The sequence below is a fragment of the Loxodonta africana genome, chromosome 1 (genome assembly GCF_030014295.1).
Source record: "Loxodonta africana isolate mLoxAfr1 chromosome 1, mLoxAfr1.hap2, whole genome shotgun sequence".
Classification (NCBI taxonomy): Eukaryota; Metazoa; Chordata; class Mammalia; order Proboscidea; family Elephantidae; genus Loxodonta; species Loxodonta africana.
Window position 1 is genome coordinate 147,522,917 of NC_087342.1, and position 22,501 is coordinate 147,545,417.

Consider the following 22,501-nt stretch of genomic DNA (forward strand, 5'->3'; position numbering starts at 1 on the left):
TATCCAGAATATATTTTAAAAAACACCTACAATTTAGTAACAAAAAAGAATAGCAATTTAAAAAAATAAATAAACATTTCATAGGAAGATATTCAAATGGCCGATACACACTTGATAAAGTGTTCAACACATTAGCCATCAAAGAAATGCAAATTGAAACCATAATGAGATACCATCATAAGCCCAACAAGAATGGCTAAAACTAAAACGATGGACAACACCAAATTTTGGTGAAGACGTGCAGCAACCAGAACTTGCATACATTGCTGAAGGGTATAAAATGGTATAACCACTTTGGAAAACAATTTGGCAATTTCTTATAAAAGTAAACACGTATCTACCCTATGATGCAGCAATTCTACTTCCAGTTATTAAGCATATGCCCAGAAAAAACCTGTACAGGAATGTTCACAGCAGCTTTATTCATAATGGCACCAAAGTGGAAGCAGTCCAGATACTGTCTACACAGAGAATGGATAAACTGTAGTACATTCATACAATGGAATATTGCTCAGAAATAAAAAAAAAAAAAGGAACAAATTACTGTTCTATACCTAAAAACATGGATGAATCTTAAAAAGCATTATCCTGAGTGAATGAAGCCAGGCAAGAAAGAGTCCATAAATGTGATTCCATTTATATAAGGAAACTCAACAGGCAATAGGTCTATGATGAGAGAATGAGACCAGTGACTGCTTTGGCAGGGGTGAGGGGGGTGCGAACGGATCACCTGGGAAGGGTCTGAAGGGAACTTTCTGGGATGATGGAAATGTCCTATATGTTGGTAAAGGTGTAGGTTACACAGATGTGTACACATACATTAAGACTGATCAAACGAAGTTAAGTTCTGTACATTTCACTGTGTGTAAATTATACCTCAATTTTTAAAAAGCTGCACTTAAAGAGTAACTGGGTACATTAAAAAATTAATCTTTTCACAGATAGTCCATAAAATCTCTAAGTAACAATTCAAGATGTTATAAACTTATAACCAAAATAAAACATCTTTATATTGAATAATTCTTGACAAAAACTGTAGCAAAGTTCTCCTGATATTGATTATTGACTGGGTTGTTAGTATATTTTCATTATACTAAATTTTTAGTTTTTTTTTTTTTCCTGTTAATAGGATTTTACTGAAGTCAGAGATTATGTTCCAATCTGGAAAGAAGTAGACACTTGGGATAAACTCAAAGGTGCTCTTTGTGTCTAGTAAATGAGATTCAGTACAATGATAGGTAATTACCACAACACAGGATCTGATTTAAACAGTCAAGTAAATTAAAAAGTTTAAAAATTATTTTGGTAAAGCATCCAAATAAGCCTCACCCACAGTCAGGCAAAATTGCAAAACATGCACCGCTCCTTCTTGCTTCAGAAAGTTCATAAAACGAAATAAAAGATCTTGTTGCTCTCTGATTTCTTTCAATTCTAACTTCAGGACCTTGATATGATATGAGAAGAATAGTAAGTTAAGGCTATATAAATACTTTTAAAATTGCTTATATCAAAAGTTAAGTTTTTGCTGAAAATACTTACAGATGGCTTTTTATTTCTAGGTTCTGCAAATTTTTGCAAGAATGGAACCAAAGGGGAAGGAGGTTCAGTTGCTTTTTCAGGCTTTGAAAAAAGAAAATAAATCCATTCAGAAAAATTGCCATCTGATGACATAAATCAAAATTCAATGCCATCAAAGATGCCTTCTAGTATGTTCAATACTCACTGGACTGTCATCTATGAAAATGATAAGCAAATGGTTCACGGTATCCTGATGGAGAATAATAAACAGGTCAAAATAATTCCATTACTATCATCTGCCCTGAATTCTGAAAACTTTTATCCTATTATCAAAGTTTCTAGAAAAATGAAGGAACAAATGAACAGTGGCAAAGCATCTGAACTCATGTATTACAGAGGGATAACATTTTAAAAATCTACAATGCAAGTTTTCACCTTTTGTGAAAATGGGCAATGAAAAGCTATTCTGACTTTGGCCTTTTAAAGGTTTATAAAACATTCTGTTTCTTCAAAATCTTACTGGATCAGCTAGGAAATCCAAAGAAGGAAGGAACACAGAACCAGACAGGATCTCTCTTATAAGTAAGGTCTGGGATCTGGAAAAAGAAAAAATAATCGTATATATTCAGTGACATACAGCAATTCTTAACTTTCAAGTGCATATGAATTACCTAGGGATCTTCTTAAAGGGAAAATGATGATTCAGTAGGTCTGGGGTGAGGCCTGAGATTCTACATTTCTAACAAGTTTCCAGTAATGCTGTTAGTCCACAGACCACGCTGTGAATAGCAAGGACTTAGAGCCCTTACTTTGCTGAAACAGAATGACTGTTTATGATGAAAAAAAAAAAAAAAGCGTTTTCTTAGCAGGGGGAACTTGGTAAACATCAGGAAATATTTCCTGCCTGGGAGTATTTAAAATGTTTAATATATGTTTAAATTAAAATTTTAAACTGATGTTTAATATTAGCATATACCTTTTAATTATAATATTTAAATTAATACTATAAATGTTTAAAATAAAATATTTATTTTTTATTTGCTTTGTTTTAAAGAAAAAAATTCTAAGCAACACAACACACCATGAATAACTATCACCTACACTGGCATTTTAAAACCAGATAAACTATACATATATTTTTTTAAACAAAAAACTATTCACATTGTAGGCTAACATTAAGTTTTAGTTTACTCCTATTATGATCAGGAATAACAATATACATATGGCATGACATGCAAATACTGCTATGACATTTTCCAGTCTATTTATACCTGCAGTCTGTTGCTTTAGGAGGCAAAATATAAGGAAAAAGTAGTTCAGTAAGTTTCCTTAAATAGTGTAATTCATCTCTTCGACTTCTCAAAGCCACATGAAGCTCTGGACCATACTCTTCTAAAGCAGCCTGCTGTAAAAACTCTGTATTTTTTACTGTAAATAGAAAATAAATAAACAAATTAAGCAACATTAAATAACCTCGGCCTTTTCCACCAACAAAATCATTTAAACTAGTCATTCCTTTCTTTGTCGTCTTCTCTTTCCAATACGTATTCTACAGGGAAACTTTTCACAAGCGGGATTTAGAAAGAGAAATTCCTCTTTGCTGGACTTGTGCTTATTTTGAAATAAACTGATAAAAGGACTCTTTTTCCTTTAGCAAATAAGAATTTAAATTCATGTCACTATTTTATAAACTACATTAAATAACAAAAGCAAATGATAAAAAACAGAAAACTATATAACACGTCTTCTAGCACACAGAACACCATTGTTATTAAATATTACTTCTTGTTCATCCTCTGCAAATACAAGAATACACTTCTCAAAATTCTTTAATTTTATCTGCTTCCACATCAATATCATCAAGGTAACCTTTTAAAGAAACTGCAGTATGGAAACTATACTACTTCCTTCATTAAGAATTACATATATCAAAGAAATATTAAAAAGTTCTACATGAAAAATAAAAAAATTTGAAACCGTTTTTACAAGTCTATCTAACTTACTATCATAATATTTTGAACACCACAACCTTTGAATAAAATTAGAGTCCTCCTAATTATCTGACCTTTTAATTCTATGAATTTTATTAATAACAGTGTTATTAATAAATCTAATCTTGCATTTTATGGTGGTTATATAATTGAGGATGTCTTTTTAACATGAATTGTATTAGCAAATTAATAACCTCTCTCTTGAAAAGGTTCAGCAATAAATTTCAAATATACCTGTCTGTATCTATAACATCACTTTCATAAAGACAAAATAATTTGGGGGTTTTATTAAACTATGAAGTCAACAATAACAAAAAAAAACACCCAGAAAGATGGTTCTATTTACTCCTAGTCTGAATTCAAAGTGTTTCTGTAATTAGAACAAAAGAAAATTTTTTATTAAAAACGTTTCCAAGATGCAGGGCCAAGACGGCATAGTTGTCAGACACTTTCTGTGGTCCCCCGAATTATTTTGTCTTTATGAAAGTGATGTTATAGATATAGACAGGTATATTTGAAATTTATTGCTGAACCTTTTCAAGAGAGAGGTTATTAATTTGCTAATACGATTCATGTTAAAAAGATATCCTCAATTATATAACCACCATAAAATGCAAGATTAGACTTATTAATAACACTGTTATTAATAAAAACCCGAAACAACATGTAAATCAATTATATATGACAATCTAGGAGCCCTGTACATCAGAGGCAAAGTTGAGGAATCAGACTCAGCAGCAGGAGGAAGCAGAGACGGTTCAAAAGCAGCGAGAAGCTTCCAGACCTGACCTGGCAGAAACTGGCACTCTACAGACTGCATTGGCTGGCATGCACAGTGAGGCAAGCAGTGGTGCTCAACATGCGTTTTCCACATCGGAAGAGACTGAGAGGTGGAGTGTTTGCTCAAGCCTCCAGAACCAGAGAGAAGTGGCACTCAATTGGCAAAAGTACATGGGTCTAATCTTACAGTGGGAATCCAAAAATACCCAATTTGGAAGAACCTCTCAGCCGTTTACCTGTCCCCTCCCCACTCTGCACCGGTCTGGACTGGCTTTAAGGAATGTCACATTCCCTGGGCCGGAAGTAGGACCCGTCATGCGTCCTGAGCCATTCTCCCGCCTTTGGAGAGGGAACAAATTAACAAATAGGAAAAAATAATCTGCAGCTCCCCTAAACCAAGAACTCAGGGCAGGCACTGCTCCTTTGCCTAGGCACAGGACTTTGGATTCCTTTCACACCTGCATAGACCTGTGTGGGCCTATTTCGACAGCGTAGGCCCTCAATAACACAGTATAACGGAGGATAAACCTGAAGCTTAATTCCAACTGTATCAGCTATAACATGGAGTGGTAGGTTCATGACATTTGACACCGCCTGGCCCATTAAGCAGGGTCCTCACCTACCCAAAACAGGGGCCTGAGGACTGGTGGCTCCACCCATGCCACCTAGCCACCCATAACAGGGGTCCAAGAATAAGTGGTGCCACCGAGTCCTTACAGCCAACTGCATTGTATGCCCATATTCTGGATGCAAAACCCACCTACCTATGTGCTCTAGGGAACAGGAACACATTTTCCTCCAGGCCACTTAGGGGTAACCATCATCAACCTGCCTTGCTTAGTGTATGACCCCCAACTACAGCCAGTTACCTGTGCCTAGTCCAATCACCCCTGCCCATCTAGAACTGTAGGCGAGAGCCTGTACCACGCACTAGGTGACTACTACCTGGACACCTCAGCTGAATCCATACAAGAAGAATAAATGGAATCCTGGACTCACACACCAAATAACAGCTCTAACCACCTGGTGACAGGACATGAGAGCTTGAAAGGTGCTAATACACAAACTAGCTCACACAAGCAGCCTATACAGGGCATATCAAAACAAGAAGATAGGACAGAGCAAGTATACGTAAAATAAATACAATAACTTATTGATGGCTCAGAGACAATGGTCAATAATAAACTACATAAAGAGGAGACAATGACGGCTTCAGCAAGCACCCAAAACAAAGATTCAAGAAATCTTCCGGAGGAAGATATCTTCTGGGAATTACTAGAGATAGAACTCAAAAGATTAATATACAAAGCTCGTCAAGAGATCAGCCAAAATGCAGAACAAGCCAAGGAACGCACAAACAAAGCAACAGAGGAACTTATGCACATTCAATAAGAACACAGTGACAAATTTAACAGGCTACAAGAATCAATAGAGAAACAGCAAAACATTCAAAAGATTAACAGTAAAATTTCAGAATTAGACAACTCAATAGAAAGTTATAGGAGCAAAAGTGACACAATGGAAGTCAAAATCAGTGAGATAGAAAATAAAGTACTTGAAACCAACTTATTTGAAGAAAATCAGATAAAAGAATTTAAAAAATGAAGAAACGCTAAGAATTATGTGGGATTCTATTAACAAGAATAATCTACAAGTGACTGGACTACCAGAACACAGGGGATAACAGAAAATACAGAGAGAATTGTTGAATATTTGTAAGCAGAAACCTTTCCTGATATCATGAAAGATGAGAAGATACCTATCTAAGAAGCTCACCAAATTCCACACAAGGTAGATCCCAAAAGAAAGCCACCAAGACATGTAATCAAACTTGCCAAAACCAAAGATAAAGAGACAATTTTAAAAGTGACTAGGGATAAATGAAAAGTGATCTGCAAAGGAGACTTAATAAGACTAAAATCGGACTACTCAGCAGAAACCATGCAGGCAAGAAGGCAATGGGGCGACATATATAAAGCCCTGAAGGAAAAATATTGCCAGCCAAGAATTATATATCCAGCAAAAGTGTCTCTCAAATATGATGGCAAAATTAGGGCATTTCAAGATAAACAGCAGTTTAGGGAACTTTCAAAATCCTAACTAAAATTATAAGAAATACTAAAGGAAGTCTTCAGTTAGAAAATCAATAACATCAGATAACAACCCAAGACTAGAACACAGGACTGAACAACCAGATATAAACCCAGACAGCAAAGTCACAAATAAATCAAAGCTAAAACACTGAAAATATGGAAACAGAGACATCAGTATGTAAAAGATGGCAACATTAGAACAAAAAAGTGGGACTAAATAATACAGTCACAGATCTTTCATATGGAAAGGAAGTCAAGGCGATATGAAGAAATAAAAGATTGGTTTAAACTTAGAAAAACAGGTAAATATTAAGCTAACTACAAAGGAAACTAAAAACCCTACACATCAAAAAAATAAAAGAAAAAAATAAAGACTCAGCAAATACAAAATCATCAACAATGAAAAGGATGAAAGAAAACATTTAAACAACTCAGCACAGAAAATTAAGTGGAACAAAAAACTGTCAACAATACACACAAAAAAATACATCAAAATGACAGCACTAAACTCATACCTATCAATAATTACACTGAATGTAAATGGACTAAATGTATCAATAAAGAGACAGAAACTGGCAGAACAGATTAAAGAAAAACACAATCCGTGTATATGCTGTCTACAAAAGACACACTTTAGACTTAAAGACATACACAAACTAAAACAGGATGGAAAAAAAATATATCAAGCAAACAACAATCAAAAAGGAACAGGAGTGGCATTATTAATCTCTGACAAAATAGACTTTAAAATAAAATCCACCATAAAGGATAAGGAAGGACACTACATAATGATTAAAGGATCAATACTCCAGGAGTATGTAACCATAATAAACATTTACGCACCCAAAGATAGGGCTCCAAAATACATAAAACAAACTCTAACAGCATTGAAGACAGAATACACAGCTCCACAAAGAAGAATGAAGAACACCAAAGACACAAGGTAGTTATGAGCCCAAGAGACAGAAAGGGAGACTATATCAACAGAATATGAGAACTAGATGGTGCCCAGCTACACCCGATGACTGCCATGACAGGCAACACAAGAGAATCCCTGATGGAGCAGGAAAGCAGTGGGACGCAGACCTCAAATTCTCGTAAAAAGACCAGACTTAATGGTCTGACTGAGACTAGAAGGACCCTAGAAGTCATGGTCCCCAGACCTTCTGTTAGCCCAAGACTGGAACAATTCCCAAAGCCAACTCTTCAGACAGAGATTGGGCTGGACCATAAGACAGAAAATGATGCTGGTGAGGAGTGAGCTTCCTGGCTCAAGTAGACAAATGAGACTATGTGGGCAGCTCCTGTCTGGAGGGGAGATGAGAAGGCAGAGGGGGACAGAAGCTGGCTGAATGAACACAGAATACAGGTTGGAGAGGAGTGTGCTGTCTCATCAGGAGAAGAACAACCAGGAGAAGATAGCAAGGTGTATATAAATTTTTGTATGAGAGACTGACTTGATTAGTGAGCTTTCACTTAAAAAAAAAAAAAAATTGGCACAATAAAAATATAATACTAATAAAAGAAAAGAAAAATAGCTCCACAATAATAGTAGACTTCAACACACTTTCAGTGAGGCACAGAACATCCAGAAAGAAGATCAATAAAGACAAGGAAGATCTAAATGCCACAATCAACCAACTTGACCTCATATACAGAACACTCCACCCAACAGCAGTCAAGTATACTTTCTTTTCCAGTGCACATGGAACATTCTCTAGAATAGACCACATATTAGGTCATAAAGCAAGCCTTAACAGAATCCAAAGCATGAAAATATTACAAAGCATCTTTTCTGACGATAAAGCCATAAAAGTAGAAAGTAACAGAAAGAGCGAGGAAAAAATTCAAGCACATGGAAACTGAACACCACCTTTGCTCAAAAACTACTAGGTTATAGAAGAAATTAAAGATGGAATAAAGAAATTCACAGAATCAAATGAGACTGAAAACACATCCTACCAGAACCTTTGGGACACAGCAAAAGCAGTGCTCAGTGGTCAATTTACAGCAATAAATGCACACATCCAAAAAGAAGGAAGGGTTAAAATCAAAATATTAACCCTACAACTGGAACAAATAGAGAGCAGCAAAAGAAGCCTTCGGGCACCAGAAGAAAGCAAATAATAAAAATTAGATCAGAATGGAAAGAAATAGAAAATAGAAAAACAATTGAAAGAGTTAACAAGACCAAAAGCTGGTTCTTTGAAAAGATCAACAAAATCGATAAGCCAGTGGCCAAACGGACAAAAGAAAAACAGGAGACGAAGCAAATAACCCAAATAAGAAATGAGACCGGCAATATCACAACAGACCCAACTGAAATTAAAAGAATCGTAAGAGAATCCTATGAAAAACTGTACTCTAACAAATTTGAAAACCTAGAGGAAATGGACAAATTTCTAGAAACACACTACCTACCTAAACTAACACAAACAAAGATAGAACAACTAAATAAACCTATAGCAAAAGAAGAGACTGGAAAAAAAAGGTAATTAAAAACTCTCCCCCCAAAAATGCCCTGGCCCTGATGCTTCACTGGAGAACTCTACCCAACTTTCAGAGAAGAGTTAACACCACTACTACTAACGGTATTTCAGAGCATAGAAAAAGATGGAATACTCCCAAACTTATTCTATGAAGCCAGCATAACCCTGATACCAAAACCAGGTAAAGACACAACAAAAAAAGAAAATTACAGACCAATATTCTTCATGAACATAGTTGCAAAAATCCTTAACAAAATTCTAACCAATAGGATTCAACAACATATCAAACAAATAATTCACCATGAGCACATGGGATTCATACCAGGTATGCAGGGATGGTTCAACATTAGGAAAACAATCAATGAAATCCACCGCCCTAAATAAAAAAGACAAGAACTGCATGATCCTATCAACTGATGCAGAAAAGGCATTTGGCAAAGTCCAACACCCATTAGTGGTAAAACCTCTCAGCAAAATCAGAATTCCTCAACATTACAAAGGGCATTTTTACAAAGCCAACAGCCAACATCATCCTAAATGGAGAGAATATGAAAGAATTTCCCTTGAGAACGGCAATCAGACAGGGATGCCCTTTATCACCACTCTTATTCAACATTGTGCTGGAGGTCCTAGTCAGGGCAATTAGGCTAGATAAAGAAATAAAAGGTATCCAAATTGGTAAGGAAGAAGTAAAAGTATTTCTATTTGCAGATGATATGATTTTAAACACAGAAAGCCCTAAAGAATCCACATGAAAACTACTAGAACTAATAGGAAATTTCAGCAAACTATCAGGATACAAGATAAACATAAAAAAATCAGTTGGATTCCTCTACACCAACAAAGAGAACTTCAAAGAAGAAATCACCAAATCAATACCATTCACAGTAGCCCCCAAGAAGACAAAATACTTAGGAATCAATCTAACCAGAGAGGTAAAAGACCTACACAAAGAAAACTACAAGGCACTACTGCAAGAAACCAAAAGACACCTACCTACATAAGTGGAAAAACATACCTAGCTCATGGATCAGAAGACTCAACATTGTGAAAACGTCAATTCTACCCAAAGCAGTCTACAGATACAATGCAATCCTGATCCAAATTCCAATGGCATTTTTTAGCCAAATGGAGAAACAAACCACTACCTTCATATGGAAAGGGAAGAGGCCCTGGTTAAGTAAAGCATTACTGAAAAGGGAGAACAAAGTGGGAGGCCTTGTACTACCTGATTTTAGAACCTATTATACCACCACAGCAGTCAAAACAGCCTGGTACTGGTTCAACAATACATAGACCAGTGGAACAGATTTGAGAATCCAGGCATAAATTCATCCATCTATCAGCAGCTATATTTGACAAAGGCCCAAAGTCAGTTAAGTGGAGCAAAGACAGTCTCTTTAAAAAACGGTGCTGGCATAACTGGATATCCATCTGCAAAAAAGTGAAACAAGACCCATACGTCACACCAGGCACAAAAACTAACTCAAAATGTATATAAGACCTATATATAAAATATAAAATGATAAACATCATTGGAGGAAAAATAGGGACAATGTTAGGAGCCCTAATACATGGCATAAACAGAATACAAAACATTACTAACAATGCACAAACACAAGAAGAGAAACTCGATAACTAGGAGCTCCTAAAAATCAAACAATTATGCTTATTCAAAGACTTCACCAAAAGAGTAAAAAGACAATCTACAGACTGGGAAAAAAACTTTGGCATCTAATGTCTAAAACCTATAAGATATTGCAAAACCTCAACAACAAAAAGACAAATAACCCAATTAAAAAATGGGCACAGGATATGAACAGGCACTTCACCAAAGAAGACACTGAGGTGGCTAACAGATAGATGAGGAAATGCTCATGATCATTAGCCATTACCCAAAACCCAATGCCGTCGAGTTGATTCTGACTCATAGCGACCCTATAGGCCAGAGTAGAACTGCCCCATAGAATTTCCAAGGAGCACCTGGTGGATTCAAACTGCCGACCTGTTGGTTAGCAGCCATAGGACTTAACCACTACGCCACCAGGGTTTCCATTAGCCATTAGAGAAATGCAAACATTAGCCATTAGAGAAATGCAAATCAAAACTACAATGAGATACCATCTTACCCCAACAAGGCTAGCATTAATCCAAAAAACACAAAATAATAAATGTTGGATAGGTTATGGAACACTTATACACTGCTCGTGGGAATGTAAAACGGTACAACCCCTATGGAAATTGATTTGGCACTTCCTTAAAACGCTAGAAATAGAACTACCATATGATCCAGCAACCCCACTCCTTGGAATATATCCTAGAGAAATAAGAGCCGTCACACGAATAGATATATGCACACCCATATTCACTGCAGCACTGTTCACAATAGCAAAAAGATGGAAACAATCTAGGTGCCCATCAACGGACAAATGGATAAACAAGTTATAGTATATTCACACAATGGAATACTACACAACAATAAAGAACAACAATGAATCTGTGAAATATCTCATAACGTGGATGAATCTGGAAGGCATTATGCTGAGTGAAATTAGTCAGTCGCTAAAGGATAAATCTTGTATGAGACCACTATTACAAGAACTCAAGAAAAGGTTTAAACACAGAGGAAAACATCTACGAGGGTGGGGAGGGAGGGAAACGGGAATTCACTAATTAGACAGTAGACAAGAATTATCTTAGGTGAACAGAAAGACAACACATAATACAGGGGAAGACAGCATAACTGAACTAAAGCAAGAGCTAAGAAGTTTCCTGAATACAACCAAACACTTTGAGAGACAGAGTAGCAGGGGCGTGGATCTGGGGACCATGGTTTCAGGGGACATCTAGATTAATTGGCATAACAAAGTGTATTAAGAAAATGTTCTGCATCCCACTTTGGTGAGTGGCGTCTGGGGTCTTAAAAGCTAGCGAGCGGCCCCCTAAGAACCATCAATTGGTTCCAACCCACCTGGAGCAAAGGGGAATGAAGAACAACAAAGACACAAGGAAAATATCAACCCAAGAGACAGAATGGGCCACCTTAACCAGAGATTCCATCAGCCTAAGATCACAAGAACTAGATGGTGCCCAGCTACCACCAATGACTGACTTGACAGGGAACAGAACAGAGAGTCCCTGACGGAGCAGGAGAAAAGTGGGGTGCAGAAGTCAAATTCAAGTAAAAGGCCAGACTGAATGGTCTGACTGAGGCTGGAGGGACCCCAGAAGACACGGCCCCCAGACTCTCTGTTAGCCCAAAAATAAAACCATTCCTGAAGCCAACAGAGGAAAGATTAGACTGGGCTATAAGACATAAAACAATACTTGTAAAGAATGTGCTTCTTAGTTCAAGTAGATACATGAGACTAAATGGGCAATTCTTGTCTGGAGGTGAGACAAGAAGGCAGACAGGGACAGGAGCTCATTGAATGGACATGAGAAATCCAGGGTGAAAAGGAGGAGCGTGCTGTCACATTATAGGGAGAGCAACCAGGGTCATATAACAATGTTTGTATAAATTTTTACATAAGAAACTGACTTGAACTGTCACTTAAAGCATCATAATACAAACAAAAGTCTTATTAACAGGAGAAAAAGAAAAAAAAAAACTTCTCCCACAGAGTGAGAGACAAGAACAGATCAAAACAGTTTACTAGACAGGGAAGGGTTTTAAATACAGTTAAGACTATGGCTGAGTCAATGAAAATGTTTACGTAGGGATGTAACATATAAGAATTGTGATATTGTGAAATTAACATAGAGCAGTATTATAAGATGGGCTCGAATAGGGCAAAACTATTGAAATCATTAAGGAGAGAAGAGGAAGAGATGCGAGAGATATCTCAGAGGAAGTAATGAGGGAAAGATACTATCATTCAAAAAAGACGAGACAGTCATCAATAAGATCTCTATAAGTTAACTGACTGTATTTTAATTTTCATAGACTCTTGAGTTTTCACAATCACTTGCATGATTAATACGTGACCAAAAGAGATTACAGTTTAAGAATACTCTCACAGCATTTGCAAATGTATCAGTTAAAATATCAGTACTCACACTTAGATATTTTAGGTAAAATATCAAGTACATAAAACAAAATTATTCAATCTGTAGTAGAAAACTATATTACCTTTTTGTCTGGCTTTAACAATCAATTCTATATGCTTCATTGCTGCTTTTAATAGTTTCTTGGTTATAATAGATGGAATATCCACCTAGAAAAATTCAACATTAAAATAAACTTTTAAAATAATTCTCACTAAGATACAATGACAGGAACGACACTATATTTAAGACACTGGCACATATGATCTTAAAAATGAGAGGTATTACTGAGAATCTTTCAAAATATAATTTAAAAACAGTTTACATTATTGGGTGATACTAATTTAACATTAGTTTTTCCACCACAGTAATATAAATTCCTCTTAATATACATACCCTAAATACTAAATTCTTTCCACAAAATACTATTTATTCTTGACTTCATGTGTTCTTTGTTTTAAATGCATTCCAAGTAAAAATCTCCTAGAGGCTTTAAATTTGTGTTTACTAAGAAGTCACCTGAAAATCAACTTTTTATTCAGCTTACAAGACAAATCCTGACTTTAAGATATATGGAAGCATCCTATCATAAGATAAAATTAAGTTTTATCATTCCCCTCATATAGCTTTCAACTTAATGACTGGAAGCTATAACTATGGTGGGTTAGCGAGGGCTGAAGGCTTATATGTACACACATGAGAGGCAAAAAAAACTGAATACAAATTGCAAATAAATCACCAAAAAGCATGTTTATTGGATTTCAAAACACTTATTTATCACCATAAAATTTACCATGTTATATTTTCCCTTTATCAAACATATAATAAAATTCTATCACAATAGCGTTAACTTCAATGTGAGTTTCTCAATTCTTTTTAAATTCCATATTAAGGAAGAATACAAAGTCACAGGGTGATAAATCATAAAGTCATAGAGTGATGGGTCATAAACCTCCAATTTTTAGTGATTTACTGGTAAAATCCAGAGAGTTTACAAGTATCTTTTGGTTGCCTACGATCAAATATGTTCAATAAGAGGGTATATTTCTACTACTATTACGCTTCTTTGCAAAATAACATTCTTCATTTATCCTTGGATACTTGCTACTCATGATTACAAATTACTCTCGTGTTTGTCAAATAAACAATATGTCTCAATTTTCAAATATTTTATAAAATCTTGTCTTCCAAGAATACTTATTAGGATTTCATTCATAAGTTCCATTTTAGGGACTTCAAGTCAGAAAACAGTAAAGCAATGAGTTTGTCACTGAATTCTGACAAAAAAAAACAACCACTGTGGACATTAAACAAATCTTTGTTTTCATTATTCCCAAACACTATTTATGTTATTCAGGCAATGGTATCAACGACAGAACAATGTACTAGGACTAGGACAACCCAGGCCTGATCCTTTTTGCTCACTAACTAACCGACACTTTGACAAAGTTACTGACTTTCTATAAAATGGGCATAATAATGATCCACCTATCTCCCTGGACAGTAATGCAGATAAAATGAGAAAAAAAAGATAACAGCCCAAAGAATGGGAGAAAATATTTGCAACTCATATACTCTTAAGACTCAGTGATAAAAAGACAAATAACCCAATTAAAAATGGGCAAAGGATCTTAATAGACATTTCTCCAAACAAGACAACAAGACATACAAATGGCCAATGCTGTTGTTTTTAGGCACCACTGAGTCACTTCCGACTCATAGTGACCCTATGTACAACAGAACAAAACTCTACCTGGTCCTGCATCATCCTCACAATCGTTGCTATGTTTGAGCCCATTGTGGCAGCAATAATTGCCAATAAACATATGAAAATATGCTCAATATAATTAGTCATTAGGAAAACGCAAATCAAAACCACAAGAGATATCGTTTTACACCCACTAGAATGGCTTTGATCAAAAAGACAAATAATAATAAGTGTGGAGAAATCAGAACCCTCATACACTACTGGTGAAAATGTGAAATGATATATTCACTTTGGAAAAGAATCTGGCAATTCCTGGAAAAGTTAAACATAGAGTCACCATCTGACCTAGGAATACAACTCCTAGGAGTATACCCAAGAGAAATAAAAACATATATCCACAAAAAAAACTTGTACACAAATGCTCACAGCAGCATTATTCTTAATAGCCAAAAGACAGAAACAACCAAATGTCTATCAACTAATGAATGGACAAACAAAATGTGGTATAACCATACAGTGGAATAATTTGGTCATAAAAATGAGTGAAGTACTGATACATGTTAATACATGCTAGCATGGATAAACCTTGAAAACACTACGCTAAATGAAAAAGCCCAATCAAAAAAGACCATATACTGTATGAGTCCATTTATATGAAATGTGCAAAACAGATAAATCTACAGAGACAGAAAGTAGATTGGTGGTTGCCTAGGGCAGAGGGTAGAGAAGTTCTGGGGCTTATGGCTAAAGTGTACAGTGTTTTCTTGGGTGATGACAATTTTCTAAAGCTGATTGTGGGGATGGTTGGTTGCACAACTGTGAACATACTAAAAATCACTGAATTAAACAATTTAAATGAGTGATTTATATGGTGTTATGGATTGAATTATGTGCCCCCAAAATACATTTGAAATCCTAACCCCTGTACCTGTAAATGGAAACCCGGGTGGTGCAGCAGGGTGAAGAGTTCAGTTGCTAACCAAAAGGTCGCTGTTTGAATCCACCAGGTGCTCCTTGGAAACCCTATGGGGCAGTTTTACTCTGTCCTATAGGGTGGCTAGGAGTCAGAAGCAACTTAACGGCAGTGGGTTTTGGGTACCTGTAAATGGAAAGCCTGGTGGCGGAGTGGTTAAGAGTTCAGCTGCTAACCAAAAGGTCAGCAGTTAAAATCACCAGGCGGTCCTTCAAAACCCTGCAGGACAGTTTTACTCTGTCCTATAGGTTCACTATGAGTTGGAATCAACTCAACAGCAACGAGTTTGGTTTTTTTTTTTTTTTTTTTGGTACCAGTAAATATGACCCTGTTTGGAAAGAGAGGTTTTCTCTTTTTATTTTAATGAGGTCATACCAGAGTAGGGTGGATTCTAAACCTAATCACTTCTGAGCTACAAATATAACAGAATAGGCACAGAGACATACACACCGGGGGAAGACAGATGCCAAGGAACTCCTGGGTGTACTAACAAAGAAAAACCTCCCCTTAGAGCCACACCCTCAACTCAGACTTTTAGCCTCCTGAACTGTGAGAAAATAAATTCCTGTTCTTTAAAGTCACCCACTTTGGTATTTCTGTTATAGCAGCACAAGGTAATTAAGAGATACGGTAGGTGAATTATATCTCCATAAAGCTGTTACAAAATTTAAAAAAAAAAGAATATATAGCATACTGCAAGTATGAGGTGCTATGATTTTACAATCCACTTGGCTATCTCAAAGCCTAACGCATAGTAGAGTCAGTCTATCAACTAATGCATAGAGAGTGAATATCACTATAATGAGGCAGGTTTTTGATCAATTAATTTTATTTGACTTATTCCAAGTTGTAACTTAAATGGCTCATCATCAAGCAATTCACATCTCTTAATAAATTTTTATTCCACCTAAAATAATATGGTATGAGACAACTGCCCCAAGGCCTTTTTCTAAACAATGTAATTAATGTTTATCAACATTTTTCTAGTCACAAAAATAAAGACGGTACTGGGTTTTTTTTAACCCAAAAAGCACAGTAAACATAAACATGTGGAAAGAACCAAAAATCTGTATCAGTCCCATCATCATCGTAAGAGTTAACAGTAAATAAGGATATATACATCCTTCATTACATATTAAAAGTTTTAATATGTAAACTCTGTTTTCAATGTTGAAAATATCACATATATTATTTTCCTGTCTCTTCCACTTAACTATTTACGATAAATATTTCCTACATAAATATTATTCTACAAGATGATTTTTCACGGCTGTGTAGAATTCTATAGTTAGGGTGTATTATAATTTACTCAGTCAAATACCCTATCACTGGACATCAGTTTTTCTTTTCAGTTTTCCTTGTTATAAATTATATTGCAATGAATCATTAAACACACTTTTTTTTTCACTCATCTTTGATTACTTTAACATATATTACAAAAAAAAAAAAAGGAATTAAATTTGAGGGCATATACATTTTTAAGTCTTTTAGTAAATATTACCAAACTGTTCTCCAGAAAAGATATTCCAGTTTAGATTTGCATTTGCTTTGCTTTGCCTATATGCACTCACCATACCACATATTACCATTCTGCTAAATCTCTGCCAATCTGATAGGCAACAGAATGGTATCTCATAACGATTTATATTTATTTGATTTGAAGCAACATATGTTTAAGTGCTCCCTGGCTTTTATATTTTTCTTTTGTGAATTGTTTATTCATATTTTTTGTGTATCTTTTCTACAGTGATTGATTTTATTCTTTGCTTCTCGAACAGGCAGAGAAACATTTAACAAGATTAATCTTTATTTCATTTACTAATGGCAGAGATAAACCAATTCATTATAAATATGTTTAATCCTATTGAAGTGAGAAGGCAGTAGATATGTGTGTGTCAACAGTCAACACACTACAAGCACATATAGGCAAAGACCCAAACATAAACAAACGATGGCTCAGAAAATAACAAAAAAATAAAACAGTAGATGATAATCATTGCCGTTTATTCAGCAACTTCATCTAGCTGGAACATGACTTTTTTTTTCCTATAGTTACCTTTTTATTTCTAATTTAGACAAACCAAGATATTCAAGCATTAAATTAAAGAAAAAAACACTGGGCCACTTTTGATCTATTCATTTTTTAAGCTAAGAAAAAAAAAGGGGAGAAAAAACAAATATGCGTGGTATAGGAGGAAGTAAAAACGAGAGTTTAATATCTTTTTACTAAGGATGAAGTGACAAATTCCCAAATTTCTCCTTATAAATAAATACCTTGTGAATTCTTCGTATTAAGACAGATGCAAAAAACCGTAACGTAATTCTCAGCTCATCAACAAAGGATTCATCATCTGTTACATCCCTTCAATTGAGGAGAAAAACAAACATTTATAAGTTCAAGGGCATATGCAGCTTCACCTTCTGGAAACCAGGGAAGTCTAGAACTTCCTCTTTTTTCCATTTACTTATGTTGTTTTTCTTTTTATACAGATAAAGCATTTCACTGAAGAATAAAAGACAGAAATGTATAAAAAGAAAAAAATGTATACAGAAACGTATAAAAGAAAAAGCTCTCAAATTTTAGTATCAAGACATAATCAGTATTGACTAAATTTTAGTATATATTTCCTTCCAGACATACATATGTACACAATCACATTTTTAAAATACTAAGATCATTTTTGAAGCATCATCAAAGAAATAAAACAAAGAATAATTTTGGAGAAGCAATAGCATTAAATTATTACAAAATTTTAAATCAGTTTTAAATATTTATAAATTCATAATGTAAACTAATTCTAAAAATAAAAAATAAATATGTGTGTGTTCCATTTAAAAAAAAATGAACAGAAACTCAAATATTTTTAAACAGAAATTTTAACAATCCTCTTCTGAGGAGCTACATTTCATTTTCCTGACATCTTGAGGACCCTAGAAGAAATAGGGCACTTCTCTAACCAAGGACAAGAATGAAATGTATGTATAATGGTGATATTCTGAACTTAAAGATGGCACTAATAGTTAAGTCCCTTGGCAGAACAAGATAATTGTATCAGCAATGTTTCCCACTATTAACCTCAGGGAAGGGAATATCAACAGTTAGATTAAAGAGAAGATACATACTTTGACATCTAGAAATAGAGCCAGATTTATTGTTTGAAGACTCATAATGTGCCGGGGGGAGGAAGATACTCTTTACAAAATGCCTCACCATCAACTTTAGTTAAATGGCAAATACCCCATTATTTAAGACAGAATCCAATGTAAAAAATTAATCTACATGTCTTTTCAAGAAAATATGGGATATAAACTACAGATTAAATATGTTTTCACATACCCTAGGTAAACTCAACTGGTAGCATTTATTTTTTTTTTTTTAATTAGAAAATTCAAGATACATTGCATCAATATAAAACTAGGACGTCATGAAATATATATAAAAGTCATATAGTATAACTGGAAACCCTGATGGCGTAGTGGTTAAGTGCTACAGCTGCTAACCAAAAGGCCAGCAGTTCGAATCCGCCAGGCGCTCCGTGGAAACTCTATGGGCAGTTCTACCCTGTCCTATAGGGTCGCTATGAGTCAGAATTAACTCGATGGCAACAGGTTTGGTTTTTTTAATAGGTGTAAGTGCTCAAATATATAAATAAGTACACATGATGCTTAAATCAGGAAACATTTATTTATTAAACGATATATGATGATGATATTAGAGGGATATATTTCCTATATCCTACAAGCCACAGGGTACCTAGTACATATATAACAGATGCCTAAAACTAAGTTACTTTAGAAAAAAATATTTTACAGAAAAACTATTTCATTTAATGAAGCATCTAAACAGATTTTTCCCCCCCAAAGGTACAATTATTTCAAATGTGAAAAATGTACACAAAATGATTGAATCACTATACCTCGGAATGACGGAAAATTTTACAAGTTATTTTTCTTTTAAAAGGCAACTCTTGATGTAGATTTTTTTCCTCTTTCCTATCATTTACCTACTCGTTTATTGCCTGCATCAGTGGTTCTCAACCAGGGGTGATTTTGCCCCCCAGGGAACATTTGACAATGTCTGAGGACTTTCTTGGTGGTCACAACTGGGGGTGGCAGGTGCTAGTACCTAGCTAGTGGAAAGAGGCCAGGGATGCTGCTAAATATCCTATATCGCATAGTACAGCCCCTACAACAGAGAATTATTTGCCCCAAAATGTCAATAGTGCCAAGTATTAAAAAACACGGCCCTACATGAAAAAGACATCATTAGCGTGCACAAATGGTGATTGTATTCGCTATCCCAAAGAAAAAAAGGTCTTATAGGAAAAACATACCTGTACCACGGATAAACAAAGTTTTCCAACACTAATTCAAGAACCTGTATAAAAAAATATTTTTAAAGAAAAATCAAGTTAATGACCTATTTCTGGAAAAATGAATTACACTGCTTAGTAATATACTACCGAGAACCAATTTTATTATCTCAAATACTGACATCTAATGTCATAATTTTACATGACAAAACATGTATGTCAAACTTAGGGGATGCTGTGAGGATCAAAGAGAACATATGAGAAACCCACTGAAAATCATAAAACTCAATGAAAAGGAAAAATTACTATTAGAGTAGTAAACACACATATTTCCAAATATGTCCATAATCTAACAAAAAAATTATTTCTGAGTTTGAAGCTTCACTGAACCAAAAAAGTTCCATGGAAAAAAGGAAATAACAGGCTGATCTTCGGCATTCTTAGCTCTGTGAGTGTTGCCAGAATACAATACATTAAAAAAAAAAAAGTTGCCCTTGTAAGGATACTAAAGGGCAAAGTAGAACTGCCCCATAGGGTTTCCAAGGCTATAATCTTTATTAAAGCAGACTGCCACATCTTTCTCCTGCAGAGCAGCTGGTGGGTTCAAACCACAGACCTTTTGATTAGCTGCCAAGCTTTTAACCACTGTACCACCAGGACTCCTAACATTTATATAAGGGTTCAAAATTAGGCGTCAGTGGGGATTGCAACCGATGTCACAAAATAATTTGTGTATAAATTGTTGAATGAGAAACTAATTTGCTCTGTAAACTTTCCAAGAAAAACTACTGAAATTATCTTTCAATTTAACAAAGCACCTAAATATAGATTTCCCCTCGCCCCAGGTACAATTATTTCAAATGTGAAAAATGTATACAAAATGACTGAATCACTAAACTTAAGAATGATGAAAAATTTCACAAGTTACTTTCTTTCCAAAAGGCAACTGGGTGTAGCTTTTCTTCCTCTTTGTTATCACTTAACTATTTGTTTATTGCCTACATCAGCGGTTCTTAACCAGGGGTGATTAAATGAAAAAACAGAGAGCTATCACTTACACAATTAAAAATTGCACAAATTTTGTAACTGTAAAGCATAATTAAAAAGAAAAAAACTATATGAGACCAAAAGGTCAACAACTACTTAAAGGCAAAAATGAGAAACTAGAGTACTAGAAACAAAACAACCAGAACGCAACTAAAGAGAATGTTGTCACTTGTGGAAAATGTTAACTAATGTCACCCAACAATTTGTGTAGAAATTATCAAATGGGAACCTAACTTGATGTGTAAAGTTTCACTGAAAACATGATAATTAAAAAAAAAAAAAAATTAGGTGTCAGCGATTATTTTTAGAGGGGTTTTAGTGCCTGGAAGGGAGGATGTGGGGACTTCTGGGGTGCTGACAACGTTTTGTTTATTGATCTGAGTACCAGCTTACACGATGTATTCACTTTGTGAAAATTTTAGCTGTACAGTTAAAATTGGTATATAAGTGATACCTGAAAAAGTTATAGAACAAACCAAGCTGAGAGTTAAACCTTCCATTTCTTGGGTCTGGGTATAGCAGTATATTTTAATTTTTAAAAGAATTTGCAGCAACTGGCAATAAAGTAAGAAAGCTGGAGGAATGAAACAATGTGTCTAATCTGTATGCCTACCAAATCAAACCTTAAACCTACTCTGATGGCAATAAAAGGTTGTGGATTCTCTAAACTAATATTAAAAAAAAAAAAAAATATTAAGGCAATAAGAATTTGGGTTTTTACTACAAAATCTAAGCATTAACTATATTAGCTGAGAAAATATGATATTAACATATAAACCGGGATAATAATGAATAGGGTACAGAGAAGAGACTTGTAAAAGTTAACCTAAAACATTTGCTCCTCCTTTATTCCTCACAAGGCGCCCTGGTGCTACAGTGGTTAAGGCTTGGCTGCTAACAGAAAGGTAGGTGGTATGAACCCACCAGCCGCTCAGTGGGAGAAAGAAATGGCAATCAGCATAAAGGTTAAACCAAAAACCAAACCCATTGCCAACGAGTCCACTTCAACTCATAGCAACCTCAAATCCTACTTCTTTTACCTAAGTAACTCTCTTCTACAGCCCTACTGTTTAGGTCCTCATCTTCTCACCCCTAGATTGCAGCAACAGCCCCTTAACTAGTCTCCCTGCTTCCACCCTCATTGTCCTCCATCCTCCATAGAGGGGCCAAAGTCATATAATTACATATATTTGACCGTATCACACCCTGGCATGAAACCCTCAATATATCAAACTACAATATATTAAAGTAATAAATGTGGAGCTGCTTTTATTTTGAAAGGGTGGAAGAAAACCATGCCAGCAGCTGTGACCACTTACTTCCTCTTCACCCTCTCTAGCAGTCCATGGGTCACATCTGAAAACTCCAGATACACAATCTGAAAATCACTGGCTTCCCATGATCAATTATTATAAACTCCTTTAATCATAGCCCACCATCTTATGATTATCTGATTTCTAAAGGGCCATATCAAATACTGGTTAAGCACTAAATCAGACCTGGGTTGTAGATTGAGTTCTGTTACCAACCAGCTATGAAACT

At 35.2% G+C, this 22,501-nt stretch overlaps 1 protein-coding gene across 6 annotated transcripts in view; it reads right to left on the reverse strand.

Annotated features, from left to right (window-relative positions):
• SNX14 (sorting nexin 14) overlaps window positions 1-22,501 on the reverse strand; it is a 127,582-nt gene that overhangs the window by 63,485 nt on the left and 41,596 nt on the right. For all 6 annotated transcript variants that reach the window (XM_023544080.2, XM_010586394.3, XM_023544093.2 and 3 more), the window contains exons 5-12: window positions 19,934-19,977; window positions 17,874-17,961; window positions 13,004-13,088; window positions 2,790-2,946; window positions 2,039-2,114; window positions 1,724-1,768; window positions 1,540-1,620; window positions 1,330-1,444 (exon numbers count right to left, since the gene is read on the reverse strand). In XM_023544080.2, the coding sequence (XP_023399848.1) occupies window positions 1,330-1,444; window positions 1,540-1,620; window positions 1,724-1,768; window positions 2,039-2,114; window positions 2,790-2,946; window positions 13,004-13,088; window positions 17,874-17,961; window positions 19,934-19,977 (691 nt within the window). The remainder of the gene's footprint in view (window positions 1-1,329; window positions 1,445-1,539; window positions 1,621-1,723; window positions 1,769-2,038; window positions 2,115-2,789; window positions 2,947-13,003; window positions 13,089-17,873; window positions 17,962-19,933; window positions 19,978-22,501) is intronic.